The sequence below is a fragment of the Onthophagus taurus genome, chromosome 8, assembly GCF_036711975.1.
Source record: "Onthophagus taurus isolate NC chromosome 8, IU_Otau_3.0, whole genome shotgun sequence".
NCBI lineage: Eukaryota > Metazoa > Arthropoda > Insecta > Coleoptera > Scarabaeidae > Onthophagus > Onthophagus taurus.
Window position 1 is genome coordinate 180,767 of NC_091973.1, and position 23,686 is coordinate 204,452.

The 23,686-nt window shown below is 35.1% G+C and overlaps 4 protein-coding genes across 7 annotated transcripts; 2 read left to right on the forward strand and 2 right to left on the reverse strand.

Moving 5' to 3' along the window:
* Window positions 1–263: 263 nt before the first annotated feature.
* On the forward strand, window positions 264–3,152 carry LOC111414180 (tyrosine-protein kinase CSK-like). Its single transcript, XM_023045424.2, has 7 exons — window positions 264–868; window positions 921–1,082; window positions 1,142–1,305; window positions 1,361–1,694; window positions 1,801–2,280; window positions 2,342–2,428; window positions 2,487–3,152. Exons 1-7 carry the CDS (start codon window positions 830–832, stop codon window positions 2,664–2,666), a joined length of 1,446 nt encoding a protein of 481 aa, XP_022901192.2. The 5' UTR covers window positions 264–829; the 3' UTR covers window positions 2,667–3,152.
* A 265-nt stretch (window positions 3,153–3,417) lies between these two features.
* LOC111414182 (small ribosomal subunit protein eS6-like) lies at window positions 3,418–4,727 on the reverse strand. The gene is made up of 4 exons (XM_023045426.2): window positions 4,630–4,727; window positions 4,111–4,315; window positions 3,709–4,058; window positions 3,418–3,642 (listed from the first exon to the last, which is right to left on the reverse strand). The coding sequence occupies exons 1-4, from the start codon at window positions 4,633–4,635 to the stop codon at window positions 3,466–3,468; spliced, it is 738 nt and encodes a 245-aa protein (XP_022901194.1). The 5' UTR covers window positions 4,636–4,727; the 3' UTR covers window positions 3,418–3,465.
* Window positions 4,728–5,138: 411 nt separating this feature from the next.
* LOC111414162 (eukaryotic translation initiation factor 2D) lies at window positions 5,139–7,905 on the forward strand. Its single transcript, XM_023045381.2, has 4 exons — window positions 5,139–5,370; window positions 5,524–6,346; window positions 6,967–7,190; window positions 7,250–7,905. The coding sequence occupies exons 1-4, from the start codon at window positions 5,315–5,317 to the stop codon at window positions 7,767–7,769; spliced, it is 1,623 nt and encodes a 540-aa protein (XP_022901149.1). The 5' UTR covers window positions 5,139–5,314; the 3' UTR covers window positions 7,770–7,905.
* On the reverse strand, window positions 7,902–23,682 carry LOC111414156 (filamin protein cher). Of its 4 annotated transcripts, none has more exons than XM_023045370.2 (19): window positions 23,359–23,682; window positions 22,362–22,768; window positions 20,408–20,682; window positions 19,699–19,904; window positions 19,065–19,444; window positions 18,587–18,957; window positions 17,755–18,536; window positions 17,250–17,491; window positions 16,606–17,172; window positions 15,440–16,389; window positions 15,216–15,383; window positions 14,831–14,961; window positions 14,641–14,776; window positions 12,897–13,092; window positions 10,400–11,659; window positions 10,100–10,339; window positions 9,395–9,814; window positions 8,637–9,059; window positions 7,902–8,574 (listed from the first exon to the last, which is right to left on the reverse strand). In XM_023045370.2, the coding sequence occupies exons 2-19, from the start codon at window positions 22,726–22,728 to the stop codon at window positions 8,390–8,392; spliced, it is 7,299 nt and encodes a 2,432-aa protein (XP_022901138.2). In that variant the 5' UTR covers window positions 22,729–22,768; window positions 23,359–23,682; the 3' UTR covers window positions 7,902–8,389. The 4 variants fall into 4 exon arrangements, with proteins under 4 accessions (XP_022901138.2, XP_022901137.2, XP_022901139.2 ...); XM_023045369.2 differs by having other exon boundaries at window positions 14,641–14,779; XM_023045371.2 differs by lacking the exon at window positions 16,606–17,172 and having other exon boundaries at window positions 14,641–14,779.
* Between the last annotated feature and the right edge of the window lie 4 nt (window positions 23,683–23,686).

Sequence of the window (23,686 nt, forward strand, 5' to 3'; positions counted from 1 at the left end):
TTCTGTTTATTAGTTGCCCTGGTGTTTCTCTTACGTGAAGAGGACTCTGGCAAGTATTGGATTTATCTTTCACTTTTTTTAATATTAAATAACTCTCAAAAGCTATTGTACTTCTACGATTATAAAGATAAGTACAAAGACAAAATTTAGTTTTGTTAATATATTTTCCTTGAAACTTTATACTTAAAAGATTGAGATAAAGTGTAATTTTTGGTTGCCGGATTCGCAAAGTTTAATTTTTAATCAACGCGATTAATTGCGTTATCATGTTTGTACATTTACGTCAACTCAGATATAATCGAAGTCCTCAAAGATCAATATTTCGAGGTTAAATATTTACAGGATTAAATTTTTTTTTATTCTGGAGAAAGTATAAAAGAATTAAGTCTATTTGCGTATTCGTACCTGCTTTCTTTAAACAGTGACACCTATTGAATTAACATTGAAGTGATTAAATTAATCGTAGAAACCTGCATTATCGTTGCTTTTAGAAAATGGCGGATAGGATAAAATGCTGATGTGAAAATGTTTTTGATACCAACCAATTTGATAAATATTTACACACGTTCGCAATACACGAACATAAATACAGTTTAGTGGAAGCTTAATTTTTATGACATAGCTAAAAAAGTTGGGAAACCTATATAGAGAGAGAAAACACCGCAATCCGCAATGGGCCCAGCAAAGGGTTTGGTTCTTTCACTACATTGACTATTTTACATTTTTTTTTCGAAAGTGCGCGACCAAAAAAACGTTTATCGAGTGTTGTGCGCGTTCGAAAAATGTTTAAACAAATGTGTTAATCATAAACTATTAACAGGAAACGACTATGACTAGTCATAATCTACACAACTCTTCTCTTACACAGGTAAATCATCCACAATTTTTTGGAAACCCCATTTTTTACGTACTTTTTGTAGAGGTATCAGCCCCTTGATTATAGACACTACCAAGACAACGGCGACCAATGGTCAACAACTAGTGCACCACCAACCGTCCCTGCAAGGGGTATTAAAAGAAATAACCCAAACGATTGTACACGTAACACCGATATAAATTCTAGAGTCATGCTAGAAAATTGGGTAAATTCTTTAATATTTTAAACTATAAACATATTATTTATTTATTCACATTATTATAGCATTCTGATAATAATGCCATGGATATGGATGTTTTGCCTCAAACTCAAATTAACATGAACATCGACTGCAACAATAAAAACCAAATTGGTAATAACGAACATGACGTTAATGTGAATAGAGTGCAATCACCAAATAAAGTGGATGCCGTCTTTCATACGATGCCGTAAGTTGCAAACTCGAAATTAATTTATTTATTATCTTAATTAATTCTTTTTTAGTTGGTTTCATGGAAAAATAACTAGAGAACAAGCCGAAAATCTTCTAAAACCACGAATAGACGGTTTATTCCTTATTCGCGAATCAACAAATTTTCCGGGTGATTACACATTGTGCGTTTGCTTTCAAAATAAAGTTGAACATTACCGCATTAAATACCACGAGCGAAGTCTTACGATCGATGACGAGGAATTTTTTGATACTTTGGAGAAATTGATCGAACATTATAAAAGTGACGCAGACGGTCTTTGCACAAAACTAATCAAATGTCTCTCTAAGGAAACGATCACTCCTAAAAGTGACGATTTATTTATTATACCAGAGCAAGATATTGAGGTAAAATTTATAGTGTCCGCCAAAAAGGTTCTTTTTGGGTCTATTGCAATTCTGCTTATTAAGATATTTTCAAAATGGTCGCTACATTTAATTTTTACATTTTTAGATGTGTGAACCAATAGGGAAAGGCGAATTTGGCGAAGTAATGTTAGGTAAATGGAAGAAAGAAAAAGTAGCCGTAAAAATGTTGAAAGATTCGAGTGAAGCGGAAGCGATATTGATGAAATCGCTTCGACACGAGAATTTGGTCAATTTATTGGGCGTCGTTCGCAAAAAGGGTCAGATCTATCTGGTGACGGAGTACATGAGTAAAGGCAGCTTGGTGGATTATTTGCGGTCGCGGGGTCGACTTCACGTCACGCGGAAGGATCAGATCAATTTTGCGTACGACACCAGCGCCGGAATGGAGTACTTGGAACGGATGCACGTCATCCATCGCGACCTCGCCGCGCGAAACGTCCTTATCGCCGAAAACGGCATTGCCAAAGTTTCCGATTTTGGTTTAGCTCGTAAAGAAAAATATCTTAGCGTTGAATCAGCCAAATTACCTATTAAATGGACTGCACCTGAAGCTTTAAAACAAAATGTAATATTCATAATTATAAAAATACAAAATTTTTTATTTTGTATTTGTTTCATATTTTTAGAAATTCTCGAATAAATCCGATATGTGGAGTTTTGGAATTTTATTATGGGAAATTTATTCGTTTGGAAGAGTTCCATATCCACGAATTGTAAGATTTTCATCGTCTAATTTAATTTTATAAATTTGTATGACTTTTTTTTAATTAGCCTTTAGCAGATGTGGTGAAACACGTGGAAAAAGGGTACAAAATGGAAGCGCCCGAAGGTTGTCCGTCAGAAATTTATGAAATAATGCGACAAGCGTGGGATTTGAATCCGGAAAATAGGCCGAATTTCGAAGAAGTTAAATTGAAATTGGAGGTGCTTCGGCAACAAACTCCCCTTTGAGTTACTCGAAATTAGTGCATTTTAAGAATGAGAATAAAAATACAAACGGTTGCGGTTCTCCTAAGATTACATTCGACCGACTTTCGTTAATCAATTTAGAAAAAAGAAATTAAAAATAAAAATGATATGGTTTGTCTGCACTGTACGTGATTAGTTAGAGGTATTGTTTAAGTGTTGTACATAAAAAAGTGTGTGGTGTAGCACCAAGTAGCCCCACTATCCTGACTAAACAAAAAATAACTTATTCATTTTTAAATAAAATTCTTCTCGCTTTCCTTCAACCCACCTTTTTGTATTATACTATTACAACTATAAGAATTTTATTTTTTTGTTTTTATTTTGGCCAGCTTTTATTTTTTTATTTTATTATTTTACATTTATGTAAATTATTGTAGTTATATACAATTTTACTGTACTTCACGTATTTTTATTATACTTGAATATAACTAAGTGAAGAAAATCAAAATAAACAGATTTTTGACTTTTTTTTATTTTATAATTCCCTCAATATCATAATTATTATCTATGAGTTTTCAATTTTAGTAGTTAAAGCCAGAAAAGAACGGTAACATCGTGTTAGAGACTCAACAAGCTTGGTTAAACGGATGGCGGCAAAAAAGCAAGGAAAATTAGATTCTTACAAGACACGGATATTTTGGCAAGTACTTCCATATTATCAGTAAAACAAACACCCTGATTTATCAATATGCAGACTAATTGAATACAACTAAGTGAAGAAAATCAAAATAAACAGATTTTCGATTTTTTTTTATTTTATAATTCCGTCATAACATCATAATTACTTTATCGAACTTTGCGTGCTACTTCTACTCGCTGAGCGACGCCTCTTCAATTCCTCTTGTCTACGAGCTTTCGATTCCTTTTTGCGTTGAGCCAAAAGCTTGGCGTAATTATCAGCTTGCTCTTTGCGTTTCAAACAACGTTTCTTTTTCAATGCCAAACGATGTCGTTTTCTCTAAACAAATAATATGATTTTAATTAAATTAGTTTTTTATTATGATTAATTCGATGTATAACTTACTTGTAAAACAGAAGGAGTGATTAATCTTTGTATTTTTGGAGCCTTATATCTTTGTTTTTTACCCTCTTTCAACGGTAAAGGTCTCTTAATTACGTATTGACGCACATCATCTTCTTTATTCAAATTATATAATTTGCGGATTTTCGATGCCCGCTTTGGACCCAAACGACGTGGTACTTGAGTGTCTGTTAATCCGGGGATTTCTTGTTCGCCTTTACGGACAACAACAAGAGCAAGTACGCTTAAGTTGCCATCTACAATACAACCACGAACCGATTTCCTTTTGCGCTCACCAGTTCTTCGAGGTCTATAGCAAGAATGACCCTTTGAAAGTAGAAGACGTACTCGCGCTACAAAAATTATTTGTTAATTGAAAGAATTAATAAAGAAATTTATATGTACCATTAGTTAAAACACCCTGTTTCATGGGAAATCCTTGTTTGTCATTCCCACCAGTAATTCTTAACACGTAACCTTTCCATTCATCACCTAATGAATCTGCATCAACTTCTGCTCCCATACGCTTTTCATAGAATACGCGTATTTTGTGTTCATCCACAACTTCAATCAATTTTTGAGCTCCCGTTGCCGGGAACGAAATGTTTAGCTATTAAAAACAGTTCATGATTTAAAATCAACATTTTTATAAATTAAAAAAAATATATATTTAATAGATATATTTATTTTATTTCGGGACACCCAAAAAGATATTTATCGTCCACGAAACATGTTTGATTTTTTTGAGACATATTGGGGCGAGGAACGGGCAAAGTTCTTGTATCCGTTTCAATCCGCCTCAATTAACTTTGGGATAACATAAAATATGGAAAAAAGTATCGAAAATTATACGCGATAAGAAAATTCCGTGATATTTTTCGATATTAAACAGATAACAAGGAAGAAAAAGGGAACTTTACAAACCTTCATCGTGAGTACAACGACATAACCTCAGCACCGCCAAACATAAAAAGAGCTCGCTCGGTATGATAGATATCGTTTTAGAATTATTTCTTTCCACAGGAACAGTGCTGACATCTACCAGAAAATTATTGAAAAGAAACTTATTCGTTTCCATTTGCGATGAAAATAAATTATATTAATAATTGTTTATATATTAATAAATAATGTGAAAATATGGTTGTTTTCAAATCTATTTGACGTTAGAGGGCATTACATATTGCGGATTGGTAAGATATGAGATTCTCATATCTCAAATTCAACAGTGATACCAATTTTGTCTTTTCTTTCTATTTACAGCCTTCAGGAATAATTTTGCAGTTAGCTTTTATGTGCAGTAATTAGAGATGGAAAATTCTCGAGAGAAAAAATAGAATTTTTTCGATTTTGAGAATTTTCTGAGAACAACCTTTTAAATAGAACTGCATTCATATTTATGGGATTAATTACTTATGGAGGACTTATAACCATTTTCTCCTTCTTTTTTATCTTTATATTATTTTGTTTAAAGTAAATTTTAGATCTTTAGATTTTTCTCCATAGATGGCGTCACTCTTAATGAAAACAATAACCTTACAAAAAAAATGACGTAACAAAACATAACCTCAAAGTTTCAATTTATCGCATTGCGAAGAGAATTCTGAAAAAAATGTTCAAAAAGCCGTTCCGCGTGAAATCAAATACACCAATAAAAAGCTCCGAACGGTAAAAAAACAAATGTTTTATTTGATATATTACAAGGTCGAATATAATTTGTAATGCTTACACGTTGACGCTTTTTTTGGTATTATAATAAGCGCTTCAGGATTAGTTCGGCCTTGATATAATACATGTTAATTTAAAATAATATTCTTTCAGAAAATCACTCAAAGAATCTATTCGAAAGCACCTTCCCTTATTAAGTGGAACAGACGTTGATAATCTTTTCCCGAAGAAAGAAAACGCATCTTGTATGAAAATCATCACCTCAGATAATATAATTGTACAAGTTTATGTAGTTCAAAAACGTGCTGTTGCTTTTGAATATAACTCGATTATTTACCCAACTGTTTATGTATTATGGAAGTATGATAATATAGCGTTGAATTTCACAACGAATTCGTTTGTCTTTTCAAAAATATCTGGTGGGGCTGATTTAATGTTACCAGGAGTGAGTTTAAATCCAAGCGGTTATGGCATTTTCACCCAAAATCAAATAGCCAGTATTAATACTGTAGAAAATAAAGCTTGTTTAGCTGTTGGCGTTACAGCAATGTCCTCAGATCAAATACAAATACATGGAAAAGGAAAATGTGTTATCGTTTACCATTTTTATGGTGACAATTTGTGTACTATTGAAGATATGCCTCTTCAAAAATTACCATTATTTGGACCTCCCGCTTGGTTAACAACTGAAAATATCGAAGAATCCGTTAATGATGAAACCACTGAAGAAGAAATTGAAAGCACTGAAGCTACCAGTTCAGCAACAATAGTTTCTTCATCAAATGATGATACGGATAAGTTATTAATGGACTGTTTTTTAACTGCCATTAAATATTCAAAAACTATCGAATTACCCATATTAACATCTTCGTTTTATAAATCACAAGTTTTATCGGTGTGTCCACCCGATAAAGTGTTAGATATTAAAAAAACTAGTTTTAAGAAAGTTGGGGTGTTTCTTAAACAAATGTGTAAGGTGAGATAAATTCATTATTAAATGTAATATACAAGTGTTCATTAAGTATGGAACCGGCTTAATATTTGCAAAAGTAAAAATTTGACTGAACAAAATCTTTTGTTAACAACTAAAACTAACAGTAAATGTAGAACTAGAAATGTTCGGATTTAGTCGTCTGCCTAAACCCGAATGTTTCTAGTTCTAAGTCCAGGTTAGAACGAAACACGTCTGTAAAACACGCGTCAGTTCTCTCCGAAGGTAAAATTAAAACTGACATCGCTTCGCTGCCGTCTTATCGACGCTTCATTCTGGAGCCAGACTTTGGCGCCCCTAAGTCGCGAACTCAGATGTTTCTTTTCTTCTATAAAATCGACCGTTACTCCAACTTTTCTTTTTCTTTCTTTTCCTTTTTTTTTGTTTTCTGTTACACTCTTAGTTTCCCATAGACTACACATTCTGTTTACTTCGTTTGTTTGATATACAGGGTGAAACCCGAATATTTCTAGTTCTCAGTCTAGTGGTATGTTTCATGTTCTAAGTCTACTGTTACTTCTATACTAATGTTAGTTCTATTTTAGTTCAATTAACACCAGCCTTGGTGAAAGTTTTCATGCTTACATAAATATAATATGTTTTAGGAAGGAGTTATTGATATTAAAGAAAAGAAAAAAGGAGTTGAAACACTCGAAGGGATTAATCGAGATCATCAAATGTTAAAAGAATTTTATGTTGAGATTGATAATCGTCCTAAACCACAACAAGACAAACCTGATGCAAAAACCGATGTGCCAAATCGAAATATCATCGAAACTTATGCCATTACAAGTTCCACAGAACCTATATTTAAGGAATTTCAATTAAAGTAGTGTATATTAATTATTAATCGTTGTTTATGAATTAACAATTTGTTTTAAATTTTAGAAAAAATGATACGTTAACAAAATTAGAAATAAGAAAATATATAACGGAATATGTAAAAAGTCATAATTATCAGAACGAAGACAACAAAAGATTTGTTAAAATTGAAGGTGATTTATCGCATATTTGTAAAGGTGAAGCGATGGTGACTTGGGAAGAATTAATGGAGAAGATTTGCGCTTCAATGAAACAGTGCTTTAAGGTAACAACAGGTGTTGAGGAAATTGTATCAAAAGGTAAGTTAGAACCCATTGTAATGACCGTACAAAGACGGGGCGGTAATAAAAAAGTGACGCTCATTGACAATTTGGAACTTTACGGTATACGTATCGGCGAGTTTGCCAAAGAATGTCAACATGGTGTAGCGGCTAGCACTAGTATTAGTAGACCACCTGGGAAAAAATGTGAGGAACTTTTAGTACAAGGCAATCAGGTCTTATTTGTTTACAATTTATTAATCGATAAATATAACATCCCAAAAAAATATATCAGGGGCTTAGAAAACGCGCCTAAAAAGAAATAAGCGCCCCGTTTTTTACGGTGTTACTGTGATATTTATGAACGTTGGATGTCTTTGTGTGCCTGAAAATATAATTGTTTAACGGAAAAATTAATAAAATTGAAGGATAATAATATTAATAATAAAGAATTGAAAATAGTTTAAGACATATTTATTGAAATAAACATTCACTGCAATACAAATTGCAATTTGTGAGGAATAAAATAGAATTCTGTTTATAAAATAAATAAGTTGGGCGAATAAAAAGCTTCTTTTTATTATAAATGTATTTAATGCACAATAACTAAAAAATAAACAAAAAAGCAGTATTAACTTTCTCGAACATATAAATCTAACGGTTATATTCTTTTTAGAACAAACCCATATTAATTAATATATAATAATAATAATAACGTCATATAAGTAATAACTTTTTCTTTAATATAAATTCTTATTTACAAAAAAAACTTGATTTGAAGATATATTTTTAAGGCAATATAAAATAAAGATAAATTCGAGAAAGTTAACTTAAGTCAATCAATAATTAGAGGTTAGTTGGTGTCCCTTGAAAATGGCAAATTAACTGAATTAAAAATAAAGGAAATAACCATCGCGAACCTTCAAAAAAAAATAAACATTTCTTTTTAAACTTCGACTTTGAACGGCGAACCAGGAATATGATCATCTCCCCATTTTACGATAACGATGTAATCGCCACGGTCTTTAACCAGATAGCTGACTTGGTACTGATTATGACCCGAATGCTTTATATAAACTTCATCGCATGGCCCTTTTGGTCCATGTACACCAACAAATAATATATTAGTACCTAAAATAATACATAAATAAACTTTCGTCTTAAAAAATGAAGAAATAATGCATTTTTCTCACCTGCATCATTAGCAGCAACTGTAAATTGGTTTTGTTTACCGAGATAAGCCTTTTTAAGTCCCATTCCTTTGCAAGTAACCTTTGAGGCGTTACTTTTAAACGCAGGCATAGTCGGACCTTGTTTTACGGCTTTTCCGACTTTAGCGATTGTTTCGACAACAACCGATGATGTTTCTTGGGAACCAACGTCAACCATTGTCGATTCGCCGATGCTGCGGACCTTAAACGGCGATCCAACGATGTGATTGTTGTTGTATTTAATACTGACGAAATAATCTCCGGGCGCTAAAGGCGTATAACGGACTTTATAACCTTCTTCGACTTCCGTACAGTCCATCGAAACTTTACTAGGACCGTCAATTGTTACTGCAAGAGTTCCAGCTCCCGCATTTACGGTGTCAATTATAAAATCGGTTTTGGTTCCTAAACAAAAATTAATTAAATCTGAAATTGGAATGTTTATACAGTGTTTGCCAACAGTCAGCAGTTTCTGAAATTAAACATATTAACAAATTTTCCAGTTGAAAATATAGTCGATATGATTTTTGGAAAATTTTGTGTTTTCCTGAAAATTTCAATAATATCTCATAGTTTTTATATTATTTCGTAAACTAGAATTTTAAGCTTCAATTTAACATACATATCATATCAAGATTCTTTTGACTTGATAATTTTTTTGGCCAACGTAGGTGTAATAAAACCGAAAAGAACAGGTATTTGCTGACTTTTTGGCAAACACTGTATAAAATGATTATTACCAGTTTTAATATTGTCTAATCCAGCTCCAGAAGCATGAACGGCGGCTGGATCGGCGGTGTCTTTGCCGACTTTTACGCTGAATGGTGAACCAGGAATATGAACGCCGTTAAATTTGCAATGGATTTTATGAACGCCGTTTTCGCGGGGCATAAATCTTACGGAGTACTCCTCTAAATCGATCATTTGGATGAAGCAATCGTCTTCGTGACCGGATGGACCAATGACCTTGGCGTCTAATTCTCCGCGCGCGCCGTTTGTGCGCACCATAAACTGAGATGGTTTATCCGCTTGGATAGCTCCTTCCGGAAACTGAGCCACCTCTAAGAGATGAGCATCGCCGACCGCCGGCGAAATGTAGACTTTAAATGGAGAGTCTGGGACGTGCTCATCGTTGAATTTTAACCCAATTCTATATTCGCCTAATAAAAAAAATATTTTCTAACTTTTTATAATCTAGGAAAAGTAAGCGGATGAGTCGTTTTGGTTAAAATTAATTTGGGTTGCTTAAAAAATATAAAACAGAGAATTTTGAATGAGTGCCAGATGAGAATGAAAAACAGATGTGACGTTAAATTGCGGATTCGAGTCGGTTTATATATCCAATTACAAACACAATTTGAAGAATTTATAACCCTTACAAATTATTTTATAATAAGATCTTGGCAATAATCACTCGTATCAAGATTCATTATTCATTTTCTTACCTGGTTCTGTAACTCTATAAGAAACATCGCACGACCCATCTTTGCGATCGGTAAAATTAATTTCAGCTTTACTTGGACCTTCAACTGAAATGGCTAATTGACCACTTCCAGCCTCACGCGTCCAGACGTTGAACTCATTCAGTTCACCCTGTTCGCCACGCTCTAATCCAACACCTCCAGCTTTAACCAAATGGGCTCCGTGATCTTTTAAAGGACCCACGGTGAACTGGAACGGAGAACCTTAAATGGAAAGGAAATATGTTTATTGATCCTTAATAATGCTATAATTATCAATAATACCAGGTATGTGAATATCCTTGTATTTGACAGAAACGGTGTGAACACCCAATTCTTTCGGTATGAAATGAACGGCGTAAAGACCGTCTTCGATTTCATTGATAACGGCATCTTCAGTGACTCCGCCAGGGGAAGTAACGGAAGCGCTTAAATCTAACGAAGTGATTCCGGGCATTTTAAAAGTAAGTTTGCATTGACTTCCGACCTCCGTAATCGGCACAGCTTCGCGAGTGCGTTGAATCTTTTCTCTTTGCCGATTGGAACCTTCCCCGGTGACTTTAACGGTAAACGGAGATCCGTCGACATGATGATCGGCAAACTTCAAATTAACGATGTAATAACCCGGCTCGGTTGGTTTGTAGGAAATATTCAAAGTTCCGTCGTCTTTATCGGAACATTGAATTTCCGCTTTGCTTGGACCTTCGATTGAAAGCGATAAACCACCGAATCCGGCGTTACGAGTGTCAACAGTAAAGGTGTTATCAACGTGAGTTTTGCCTTCTTTCAATGCTTGCCCGGAAACTTGAACTTTTTTAGCGTCGCCGACTTCGCGTTCGCAAACGTTAATTTTAAACGGCGAGTTAGTAATGTGTTTACCCATTTTCTTAACGGAAACGACGTGTTCGCCAATTTCTCTTGGTGTAAACGAAATTCCAATGTTTCCGGTGGGTAATCGTTTCAAAAAGCACGGTTCCTCCAATCCGCTGGGAGCTTGAATCGAAGCGTTTAAAGATCTTATATCGGCGTCGGAAATTTTTCCGGGTAAAGAAACCTCGGAGCAAGATCCCACGGAAATTTGGTTCCGTTTTCGACCTTCGCCCGTTATTTTAGCATTAAAAGGCGACCCTTTGATGTGTTTATCGCCGAATCTGACGGAAATTTTGTATTCTCCCGGAGCGGTGGGAAGATAAGAAACGGAAACTGTTCCATCTTTGTTATCGTGACAACTTATTTCGGCTTTACTCGGACCTTCAACGGCCATCGATAATCCCCCGGCTCCTGCGCCTTTTGTTGAAATTGTAAAGTTACTCGGTTCGCCGCTCACTCCGTGAGTTAAACCTGGGCCGTAAGCCGTCACGTAACCGGAACTTATCGAATCCACGTGGAATTTGTATGGAGATCCTTGCACGTGCTCCCCATTATATTTAACGGAGAGCTCGTGAAGTCCTTCTTCGCGCGGATCGTATTTAATGCTAACCGTTCCATCACGATTATCTTCAATTATGGGTTTATCTACGTTTCCGCTTGGCATTTTAATATCGGCTATAAAAAATGTTATTTGATTAATTAATTAATTGATAAATTTTGTTTTTATGTTGTTATAATATAATGAAAAATGAGTAGCCACGACTCATTGGCATTGTGCCTAAGATACAATGACCGGCTTTATTCATTCGGAGAACGTTGGTCTGGCAATAAAATCCTAACGTGATTAGAGGTATGAAAAATTATAATTCACTTTGTAGGAGCGTACAAGTAGTCATGCAATTGTTACAATTTATAGGAACTAAAAAGGAAGTGTTTTTTACCTTTGTGTGTTTGAATGTGAAAGCAAGACAAAAATGTTATAGGGCTAAATTGTATTCCGCCGAATCCTTTTCCGCCAACGGGCAAAGAAGGTACAAATTTGGTGTAGACGATCGGTCGTTCTTCGCGATCGATATCTGAATACGTGACGCACTTATACTTTTCGACAAAAAAACTGGCGATATCGTTCCAGGTAGCTTGGGGTATTTCAGGTACGTTTAGCCAATGATACATGGTCGTCCTGCGGGACGGTAAAGCGCACCTTTCGATCGCGTTCTTCGCGGGGTTTTACCACGAAAAGAGTCGAAAAAACCCAGTACTGAGACCGTTTTAGATCTATCTGGTAAACATATTAGAGCTAATGTCCCAATTACATTTCGGTGGTGTATATTTTTGGAAACCAGAAGATGCAGTTTATATATAAAATTGTGGGGGGATATAAAATTCTAAAAATTACCTAAAACTTTTTAAACGGCTCAAAGAGAATTTAGATTAAAACGGTTTCACCACTCGCTAATTATTTTTTTAACAGAAATCGAAAGGTGCGGTTTACAATTTACTTAAGGTACACTTAATCACCGCGAAATTTTTACTAAAGCTCTCACGAGATCTGATGACCAACTGGCACTAAACCGTTAAGAGCTTCTTTTCTAAATGGTTCGGTTCGTCATGATGTCAAAAATGATATTAATATGCGAAAATAGAAATAGACCGCGTACAAATTTAAGGTGGTTCATGTAAAACTATAAATAAGTGATGACTTTCTGGAATCTGAGATTCCATCGATAGTTTCATTCGTTTTTCAAAGTAATTTTATGTTTAATACATATATATTTTATTTTTTTATTGACTTCCTCTGGAGACGAATTTATTTTAGAATGTTATAGCTTTATTAATAGACCAAAGAATTTGCGCATTTCTATTACATAAATTTTTTTTTATACAAAGAATATTTTTTTATTTCAAAACTTACCAGCAACTAATCCTCCTGTTGTAGGTAACGGGATGTTATCTAAATGAACGGATCTGTACGCCGGTTGTTTTCCACTGGATTGACTGGAAGTTGTGGAAGAAGTTGTTTTTTTAACGGCGGATTCAGTTTGAGTTTGCGTTTGGGTTTGTGTTGTAGTTGTTGTTTTCTCTGTTGTTGTTTTGCTTGTTTCTTCAGCCTAAACAAGACGAAACACATTTTTTTTAATTTTTATAATCGCCTTTTAACTTAAAAAATGCTGAAAATAGTGAGAGATGATTGAGAAATAGACGACAGGTGTATGGGATTAACGTAAACATTCAGATATGTTCAGAATGATCAAACGAGAAAAACTTCTGATTTACAGCTCCGGGTAAACTGCGCATATAAATGTATAAATAATTCGGAGCTCCCGAGGATGGACCGAAAAAAATGTCATTAATTATCCAGTTAGTTTGATGGCCCATTTGCGGGCGGGTACTAAAATATTCAATTTTAAAATATACGAGGACATATAATTTTATAAACCCAATTTATTAAAATATTAAATTTCCAAATTTTTTTAAAATTCAATTTAAAATTAAACGAGTACATTAAAAACAATACCATTTGCTGTGGATAAATCTCAAACTGTCGCCACATTAATTAGAGCATTAATTTTCTTGGCACTTTTACTGTCTCGTCGCCTCTAATCATTGTTACATTTTATAATAAATCAAAAAAAAATTAAAATATTTATTTCTCACCCAAAAACACACCCTCTTCAATCGTTAATCAAAGAAAAGTTCCCCCTTCGCTGTTGAATAGCACATCCAAACTGATCTGAATGCAATCAAGCACTAGTGTACTAGTCGTAGACAATCGACAATATCTGTATACTTTTAGAAATTCCGACTTCGTGTCGGGTGGGTGCTTCAAAATATAAAGGATTCAACGTCGGTTAAACTCGGGCAACTTCGTTAAAGTAACGCTACATTAGCATGTGTTGATTTTATATCAAAAATAATTATTTTTCATTTTTTCTTCGAAAAGATTTGATTTTGAGTCGATGGTGAAGATGAACATGACGACATATTTGTCAACCGCGCTCTAAATACGTCATGCACCCGTAATCTTAAATTACACCAAGCTATTTCCGTAGCAATATTAATAAAAACGATGGCGAAAAATCGCGCCCTCATATATCCGGTGATGAAATTCCTACGCCAGAAATTTTAATAAACATAGAATTTGATTTCTTTTTTGACGACCATTTCAAAAAAAATTTTTTTAATGTTAAAAGTTGATTTCTTTAAAAATAAAAAAACGTAGATAACGAACATTTTGGCTGCGTTCCATTCACCGTGTCCATTTTATTGGAAATACAAATGTATTCGATTTCAACACTTAGTTGTTCTAAATCTTGGAATCTTTCCAATTTTATGGATTAGTATCATATTCTTTTATGATTTTTAAAATTTACATTTTACAATTTTAAAATTACATTTAAATTCAACTTGCCAAAAAAAAAAAATTCTTTATTGCGGAAACGAAAAATACGTTAAAGTAAAATTAGTACTATGTACAATATTCTCTAGTACCGGTCTCTAATATCTATATTTATGTTGGCACACGACTTATGTGAGAATTAACGCGTTTTCTCTTCGATATCAACACGAAATTAGGTCGAGCTTTTGTCTCATCCAGATTTATTACGAAATTTGTTGAGCAACCCAACCAATTTAGAATAAAAAAAATTGAAACTTACCGTAAATGTGTAGAATCCTTCTGGAACCGGTTGACCACCGAATTTAACACTAAGGGTGTAATCCCCAGCGTCTTTAACGTTGTAATAAATGCTAAATGTTCCATCTCCGTTATCGACTATATCAATATCCAAATCACTACTAAACAAAAATTAAATTTAAAAAACTAAAATTTTTTTTGGGTAAACATACCTTCCAGATGTAGATCTGATACGGCAAGTAACAGCCCCGTATCCCGCATTTTCAGCATTTACCGTTATACAGTATTCTTCGCCGCTAGTTAAACATCTTTGAATACCTTCGGTTATTTTACATTTGTCAGCCTGTTATAATAATAAGAGTATTAAGAGAGGATAATCAAAGCGTATCAATGCCGAAAACCTCAAATTCAAGATTTTCAAACATTTAATTAACATTTTTAATTTGTAACTCCACGAGCCGCAATGATATGATTAAAACGAATGTGGGACGCCTATTTTTGGGTGAATATATTCTCCCCACAAAAATTAATCCCAAAAACTGACAACAATCACTGTTACGTGATGGTGTTAATAATTGTAAAGATAAAATTACATACGTGTCCTGTTGCAACCGCTTGAACTTTTAATGGAGCGTTAGGAACATCTTTTCCAGCGTATTTGATGACTACAGTATAACGTCCACAGTCATCCGGAACGTAAGTTGCGTTAAACGTACCATCACGGTTATCGACGAGTGAAACTCGCCGTGAACTTCCATCCGGACCCTAAAAACCATAAAAGTCAATTTAAAAAGAACCGATTATATAACAAAATAACTAACCAAGACGCTAACTTCTAAATCACCATATCCAGCTTCGTTAGTATCGATTTTAATTGTAGTAGGTAAAGAAGCAGGGACACCTTTTTCGTTAACGCTAGGTCCGCTTATTTTAATTTTGTCAGGTTCAGCGTAAGGTTTAGTCTTCATAGTAAACGGAATGTTAGGCACTTCTTTACCCCCAAAAGTAATTTGTCCTTGTATAGTTGCTCCTTCTTTTGGCGGAACGTAAGCGACATCGTAAGTCCCATCGCCGTTATTAACAACTTCGGATTTAATTATTGTCTGGTCTGATTTAATGTAAACACCCAAATTGCCTTGGCCGGCTTTGGACGCGTCAACTGTAAATTTCTGAGTCACCCCAACGCGACATTTATCTGCATCCAAACCCGGTCCGTAAGCTTTGATGGTGTTCACATTTACATCACCCTCAACTTGGACTTTAAATGGCGACCCAGGAATATGTTGTTCTGCGAACTTAATAGCTACATCGTACTCTCCCGGTTCCGTTGGGACGTATTCTACCGAACAAGAACCGTCGCGATTATCTTTACACGTCATTTTTGCTTCTGATGGTCCCTCGATTGCCAAACCCAACCCTCCGGTACCGGCACCTTTTGTTTCTACCGTGAAAACGTTGGGTTTATTAACGATACCTTTTTCTAAACCGGGTCCGTAAGCTCGAACTTTTCTAGCATCGCATCCGCGACGCACGTTCACCACAAATGGCGATCCGGGTACTGGCATATTATCGTAGAAAATATCGATGGTATGTCTACCTTCTTCGAATGGCGTGTAACTCACTTTGTAAGTGCCATCGGTTAATGGGGTTACTAATTTTTCAGTTTGCGCCCCCGATGGGTTTGTTATCGTACATGTTACTTTGCTATCATCGGTTGTTGGTAAACCGCGAGTGTCAACCAAAAAATCTGTTGGAGAATCGATGAATACACCTAAATAAAAAAAAATTTGATTAATAATTTTTATTAATTTTTTATTAACTTTGTATTTGCTTAAAAAACGTAAAAAATGATGCGATTAATTGCATAAAAATTATTAGGGGTAAAAATCGATGATTTTTTTTACAATTAGCATTTACATAATCAAAATTGTTAATTAGATTAAAATAAAAAAAACAACATTAAAAAATGCAACGCACACCATTTTACCATGTAACTGAATTCCACTTCCAGAAACTTTAATTTTATTAATATCAATTTCCGGTAAAATAATCGCTTGAAATGGACTACCGGGAATATGCTGATCATTAAATGTAATATTAATACCATAATCGCCAATTTCCGTCGGTAAATAAGCAACGGAACAAGTGCCATCTCCGTTATCTCTGCAATTAATAGCAGCTTCGCATGGGCCTTCGACGGTTACACCGAGTCCGCCTTGTCCGGCGCCTCGAGTGTCAATCATAAACTCGGCCGGTTTATTTACAACACCTCGGTACAATCCAGGACCCGAAGCTTTAACTTTAAGAGGATCGCTACCCGTTAAGCAAGTCAATTTATACGGTCGATGACTGATCGGTTCACCACCAAACGAAATACCCAGTAAATATTCGCCCAATTGCGTCGGAGTAAAATTAACCAAATATCCTTCGTGGGTAGGAATCACGTGAACTTTTACTTTACTTCCAGACGGGCTTGTAATCGAAATCGCGAACTCGGCTTTACCGGCGTCTTGGGTTATTACGCGAAATTGTTGCAAACTATTTACGGGGGCGGCTGAATAAGAAATGTTTATGAAGCGAAATTTCATTTTCAAGGAATAATCAATTTACTTAAGATTAAGTAACACTTACTTGGTTCTAATCCGTCAACTTTTATTTTTGAAACGTCCACGTTTGGTTGAACTCTATATTGCGTTGGGGTTGTGGGAACCTTTAAGCCTCCATAATTGAGTGTGCAAGTGTATAAACCCGGGGATGGTGGCTCGTAATCTACCGTATATGTACCATCTTCGTTATCAGACACTTGTACGGCTACTAATTCTTTAGTATCTTCGTTTTTAATGAGTACTTCTAAATTTCCGGGACCTGCGTCTCTGTCATTTAAAAAAATATATTTATATGTAAATATGTGTATCTTGATTATTGCTGGAGATATGACAAAATGTTATTGAAGGAAAGTTGCTCCACATTTAATATTCTATGAACAATCCTTGGAACGGCCGACGTCTTTGAAGTCGGCCGAGATTATTTCTTCCATAAACTTCAAGCAGGGTAGACTTGAACTAGTGACACCATTAACAAGTTTATGGAAGAAACAGTCTCATCATCAGAACTTAAGATTTGCATTAATTTTTACCTTGCATCTATATTAAAATGTGTAGGGACATTAGATTTAATTCCATTTTGAATGCCAGGTCCAAATGCGTGTACGCCAGAAACGTCTAATGGTTCAGACACATGTACTCTATATGGTGAATTTCTAGTCGCAACACCACCGTAATTTACTTGAACTGTGTGTTTGTTTCCTTTTGTTGGTGTGTAAGACCCTTCTATCGTTCCATCTGGTTTAGGAGTGAGCTTAACATTGACGGAGTTACAATTTGAATCTAAGACTTTAACATCAACCGGGGCGGAACCAGCTTTTCTTGGATCGATCAAGAATTTTGTTGGCAAACCTTTTTGAACGCCGTTTTGTTCGATTCCGGGTCCGGAGACTTCGACCTTATCAGGGTAATAATCTGTGTCGGGTAATATTTGAGCTATGTAAGGACTTTTGGGAATGTCTTCGTTGTCGCATAAGATGTGAACGGCGTATTCCCCCGGTGCTGTGGGGTAATATTTAACGTCAGCCGAACCATCGCCATTATCATGACAAACTATTTTTGCCTGGGACGGCCCTTGAATACTAAATCCTAAAGATCCAGTTTCCCCGTTTGTTTCAACCGTAAATAATGCTGGATAACGTACTACTCCCCCATTTAAACCAGGGCCATAAGCTCTAATTTGAGTATCTTTAAAAGGAAGAACTTCCACTTCAAATGGGGATTTATAAATTTCTTGTCCCGCGAATGTTACTTTAATTACGTGTTTTCCTTCTTTGATTGGACTATAAACTGCTTGGTAAGTCCCTCCATCCAACTAAAAAAAGCGATTATAATTCAAAACTTAATTAATTTATTTTTTAATACCTTTTTGATTTTGCATGGAACTTTAACTCCGCCAGGTCCGATTACGAGGACGTCCGGTTGACCTTCGCCGGCACCATCGGTATAAACTTTAAAATCTGCATCATCTTTCACCCGAATCCCAGCAGGTTGGAGGCCCCTTCCGCTGGCACGAACTTTTTTCGCATCGGAAACCGGAGATATCCGAACTCCGAATGGACTATTTGGAATGAAGTGTCCGGCGAAGAAAATATTTACGGAATGTAATCCTACGAACGACGAAACGTACTCGCAACGCCATATATCCGGCGAAGTTTGTCGCACTGTTACAGGAACGGTTGTTTTATGACCTTCAGGGTCTAAAATTATTACCTCTGGAACTCCTCTTCCGGCTTCTACAAATATTTTTAATCATAAAGTCGTCATTAAAATATAATGTGTCACTGGACCATGAAAATCATTTTCCGTGACTACATTTAATAAAGAAATATATGTTTCTTACCTTTAGTATAAATATCAAAATATGTAACCCTATTAATACAAACTCCATCGGCTTGTAATCCTGGGCCCGAAGCGGTGACTTTAGTTGGATCTCCAGCGTGTCCTTCCACTAAAACCGTGTAAGGACTTTTAGGAACTTCCCTTCCTGCGAATTTAACGGAAACTTTATGAGGTCCTTCCATGGTAGGGGTGTAGGAAACGGAATAGGTAAGGTTTCTGTCCTCGTTAAATCGAACTTCGACGGGTTCCTTTTGATTCTTAGGATTTTCCACGACGACGTCGACTTGTCCGCGTCCCGCTGAAAACGTTTCCACGGTGAAATTCGCCGTGGCACCAGCTATCGGTCCGGTTGGTTCAATTCCGGGTCCGTACACTCTTACTCTAAAATTTTTTTATATTTATTAAATTCGCCATAAAAAATTTATTTAAGAATCATGCATGTTAAAACTTGTCAAATCATGCACGTTAAATTCCAAAAATGTTTTTAAAACCCACCCTTACAAATTGACTTACCGAGGGGGCGGAAGACTAAATTAAAAAATGCAAGAAACATTCGTGTTAATTCACTTAATTCATTTTTTAATGTTTATTTACGTTTTTTTGGTGCGACTTTATTGCTTATTTTATGTATTTACCTGTTTGGATTAGTTCGTGGTCGTAGTGGTGCTCCCGTTTTGAGCTTAGCGTTTGGATATTGTGATAGGTAGGTCATCATCGACTGCTCATCTATGTTTGGATTTACCATTTCTTCCGGTTTGATTAATTGCGGTACGTTTAACCAATCGTCTGCTAAACCCATCGCTTCGGATGCGTTTTGTACCGAATCCTTTGGATCCCAATCCTTAAAACAAATAATTTTAGTATTGATAACCATCGATATAAGAAATTAAGCAAGGAAAAGGATGACGCAAAGGGAAACGAGAGCGGTGCACGAGTATGTGCGAGCGAGAACGCAAGCATCACATCTTATGTATTATTATCTATGTAAGGAAGGCCAGACTTAGATGGCTTGGCCTCTCCTCCAAGATCCTCCACATGTGGACAAGCCAAAAGCCACATGGAGAAGCTGTCGGAGGAGAGGCCCAATCGGAAGTGGAAGAAACCGTACCAAGTACCAATTATATGATGAACCACCCCTTACAACCGAAGTATTAATATATATATGTATATATATATATATATATATATATATATATATATATATAAGATTGGGGAAGTAAGATAATCCTCTCCATGTGGCCAAGCCAAAAGCTACACGGAGAGAATGTCGGAGGAGAATCCGGTAAGTAGAGTAAGGTAAGGTAAGGTATTGATATTAATTTAATTAAGATTAATAAATATTACCGGCCAATCTGGGCATAAACCAGGTGCTACCGCGTCAACTAACGCCCCAACGGCTTTTCCACTATTCCAATCGGTGGTAAAATTACTTATGGGTAAATCGGGTACTTTGCTTTGGATCCAATTCATTAATCTTTGTTTTGGCGTTGGGCCTTGTCCACCGTTTTGTTGATCGTCTTCGCCTTCCCACATCGGAAGCGAGATGGAATAGTGTAAAATTAACGTCCATATTAACCCTAATATTAATTTTAATTTGCAATCGACGATGTGTGTTGAATCTAAAAATTATAATAATACAAAAAATTGAACAATAAATTGCAATAAATATCGTGTAAATTTTATTTTTAACCGATGACGGAAAGGCAATAAATCTTACATGTTATCGATGTGGAATTTATGTCGTAAGATAATGAATTAGCAGTTATTATTAAAAATATATAATAATAATAAACCTACGCGAAGTTAGCCCCCAATTAGATAAAATTTTGAATGTAAAAAGAAAAATAAAACAAATCGTGGCGTTTTTTATATGACGAACAATACTTATGGCGGCCGACGTTTTTGAAGTCGGCCGAGATTATTTATTATATCACGAACAATACTTGGGATACCGTGTTTGAAATTTATGGAAGAAATAATCACGGCAGACGTCGAAGACGTCGGCCGCCCTAAGTATTGTTCATGATACTTAAGAATTCTTAAGAATTAAATGTGGTACAGCTTTTATATTAAAATATTTTTCTAACTAAATTAATTTTTGGGAAAGAATTGAGTTTTGCGAGAATCGATTTTGATAATAATCAAGTAAGGCCCTTAAAAATATGAACGTATAAAGAAAACGAGAAACTATTACAAGGTCGCATTACATCATCGCCAGACGGTGAAGGCGAAAAATGTTTCATCTCGTATTCACCGACGTGACAAAAACAAAAGGAACGAACGTGATTCTTGGAGAACTGACGTCATCCATTCCATGACACTATGTCATATAGGTGGAGAATCTCAAAAACCGATGATGTCATCGCCTCATTTTAAAGAAATTCTTTCCTTATCTAACTGATTACTCCGGAATTTTAAGTTAAACCATGTTTAGAGAAAAAAAGAGTTGCTTTGAAGAATTACACCATAAAATAAAGGCTTTTTATTTCTATTTTTTGTGGGTTACGTAAAACATTTTAAAGCAAAACCGGCTTTGGTGTAAACTATATATGGCAAGAGCAAGGTATATTGTTAAATTTGCAATCTAGACGTGGCCGTTCTTAAAACGGACTTAAATTTCTGTGCCACATTCGAGATCGTTCACCTGTGCGAACGGGGCGCATACCGCACTTTTTACTTTTGCTTTTATTCTATCGCCAATGCAAGCGCAAGCGCGTAACCAAAAGGATAAAAAATCTTAAAAAAAGAAAGAAAAAAAAAGCGATAAGGTTTTTGCGATAAAGAAAAAACCTCAATACGCGGAAGTTTTTGGTTTTGTTTATTTCCTCGATTTTTTAGAATTTAATTGATAACAAATTTTAATCGAATCTTATTGGTTGTAGACTAAACTTTACAAGATATGAATTTATTTCTCCTTTCAAAACGAGGTAAATGTACTGATGTTTTGTAAACACGTTTGGGGACCTCTGTATTTGTTGATATCATCGTTATTTTTGTACGCCGTTTCCAGTCGACTAATTAATTTTTTTTTTCACAATCGGTTTAACTCTAATTAACGAACAAGTGTTATATATATATATTAATTTTTTTATTTGCTTTACGTGTTTTTCTTGGTTTTAAAAAACATAATGCGGGTAAGTGCAAATAGAACGTGGCATTTAGATCGAATCGAACGGTTTCGAACGTTACCTTTTACCAAGATTATCAAAAATAAATATTGAAATTTTCTTATCTCCACATAGAATTATTGAGAATTTTTTTGAAATAAAAATATTTTTGTTAAAATTTTTAAACTTACCTATATTAACAATACGGATACCCTCGTCATCTTGTAAAAATTTTAACGCAACGGATACATTTTCCAATTTCTGAGATCTAAACGATGGTTTCTTGTTAAATTTGCCCATTTTCCGGCCGGAAAGTACTTCGATCAGCGTGATCAGTCGAAGACCATCGCTGAGGTCTGTTTCCAAGTTGCCGATATGTTTTTCGACGGTCTTCAGGTGTTCGTTGGCCCATCTCGTAAACGTGTTCTGTTGTATTTTCTTCCACTGCGCGTCTTCGGCCAACTCGCGCTCCGTAGCCACCATTTCGTCTTCTTCGACCTCCGCGAACTCATCTACATGACGAGAATCCAAGACCTGATCCGATACTACTCCCTCCATACTATGTGTTTATTCCACCAATCGCGTTTGCTTCGAATTTCTTAAAAACCAACAACGTTTAATCGATTTATTATATATTTACACATTACTAAACTTATAATTATTGCGTTTGCTCACATTTCTCAACTTATTTACTTTTTTGTTACTTAGTACTATTTAATATCCTCCTTAATTGCTTAGTTAATTGCTTAATTACAATAAGTAAGTAAGAAGAGAGAATGAAGTCATTACATTCAACATAAACATCACTCCCGATAAAAAAACCTTATTTGCGATCTTAAATAAACTTGAGTAAGAATACATAAAATATTTCCGATGAAAACTTCTTGCTACAAAAAGGAAACCACACCCCAGATAAAAAGTTGCGAAAAAAGGAAAAAAACTGATAACATTTTAAAACAATTTTCAAAATCACCTTGATCTATTGTTTCTTAATCTATTTTTAAATTGATTTGGACTGATATCAAAAATTGTTTCTTTTATTTAACCAATCGTTTTTACCTCGAAAGTAATGACAAAGTAGTAGATTTTGGGTTGTTCTTAAATGGTAAAGTTTTCGACCTTTTCTGTTTTTCGCTATGACTAAGAATCAAAAAATATCTATATGATACATTAAATGTAAAGACTTACCTCGGACTGAAATTAAAAATGAAATTTCGATATTTTCACAAATATACGAATATCTGGCACATTGTGGAGAAATTATCTTTTTTTAATATAGAATGCCGTGAAATGTATTAAAGAATACACCGTGTGTTGTACACCTCTAGAATGCTAAAGATATATGCGGGCTAATAATAGCGCGAACACGTAGTGCGAGTGTTGTTTATAGAATGTTCTTCCAGTCACTTCTTTACTTAAGTTCGTTCTTTTTTATCCCAACCCGAGCACTTGGTAGTAATACTTATTTTTTTCTTACCAATAGCACGTTGGTTAAACCACCCTACCATTCTCATTC

Coding starts and splice junctions, on each gene's coding strand:
- LOC111414180 (XM_023045424.2), top strand. CDS start 830: ATGACTAGTCATAATCTACACAACTCTTCTCTTACACAG. Junction 1,306..1,360: donor GCCGTCTTTCATACGATGCC/GTAAGTTGCAAA, acceptor ATTCTTTTTTAG/TTGGTTTCATGGAAAAATAA. Junction 2,281..2,341: donor CTGAAGCTTTAAAACAAAAT/GTAATATTCATA, acceptor TCATATTTTTAG/AAATTCTCGAATAAATCCGA.
- LOC111414182 (XM_023045426.2), bottom strand. Junction 4,059..4,110: donor ACAGGGTGTTTTAACTAATG/GTACATATAAAT, acceptor TAATTTTTGTAG/CGCGAGTACGTCTTCTACTT. Junction 3,643..3,708: donor TCACTCCTTCTGTTTTACAA/GTAAGTTATACA, acceptor TTATTTGTTTAG/AGAAAACGACATCGTTTGGC.
- LOC111414162 (XM_023045381.2), top strand. CDS start 5,315: ATGTTCAAAAAGCCGTTCCGCGTGAAATCAAATACACCAATAAAAAGC. Junction 5,371..5,523: donor CCAATAAAAAGCTCCGAACG/GTAAAAAAACAA, acceptor ATATTCTTTCAG/AAAATCACTCAAAGAATCTA. Junction 6,347..6,966: donor TTCTTAAACAAATGTGTAAG/GTGAGATAAATT, acceptor AATATGTTTTAG/GAAGGAGTTATTGATATTAA.
- LOC111414156 (XM_023045369.2), bottom strand. CDS start 22,728: ATGGAGGGAGTAGTATCGGATCAGGTCTTGGATTCTCGTCATGTAGAT. Junction 14,962..15,215: donor AAGCGGTTGCAACAGGACAC/GTATGTAATTTT, acceptor TTATTATAACAG/GCTGACAAATGTAAAATAAC. Junction 10,340..10,399: donor CAAGGATATTCACATACCTG/GTATTATTGATA, acceptor TTTCCATTTAAG/GTTCTCCGTTCCAGTTCACC.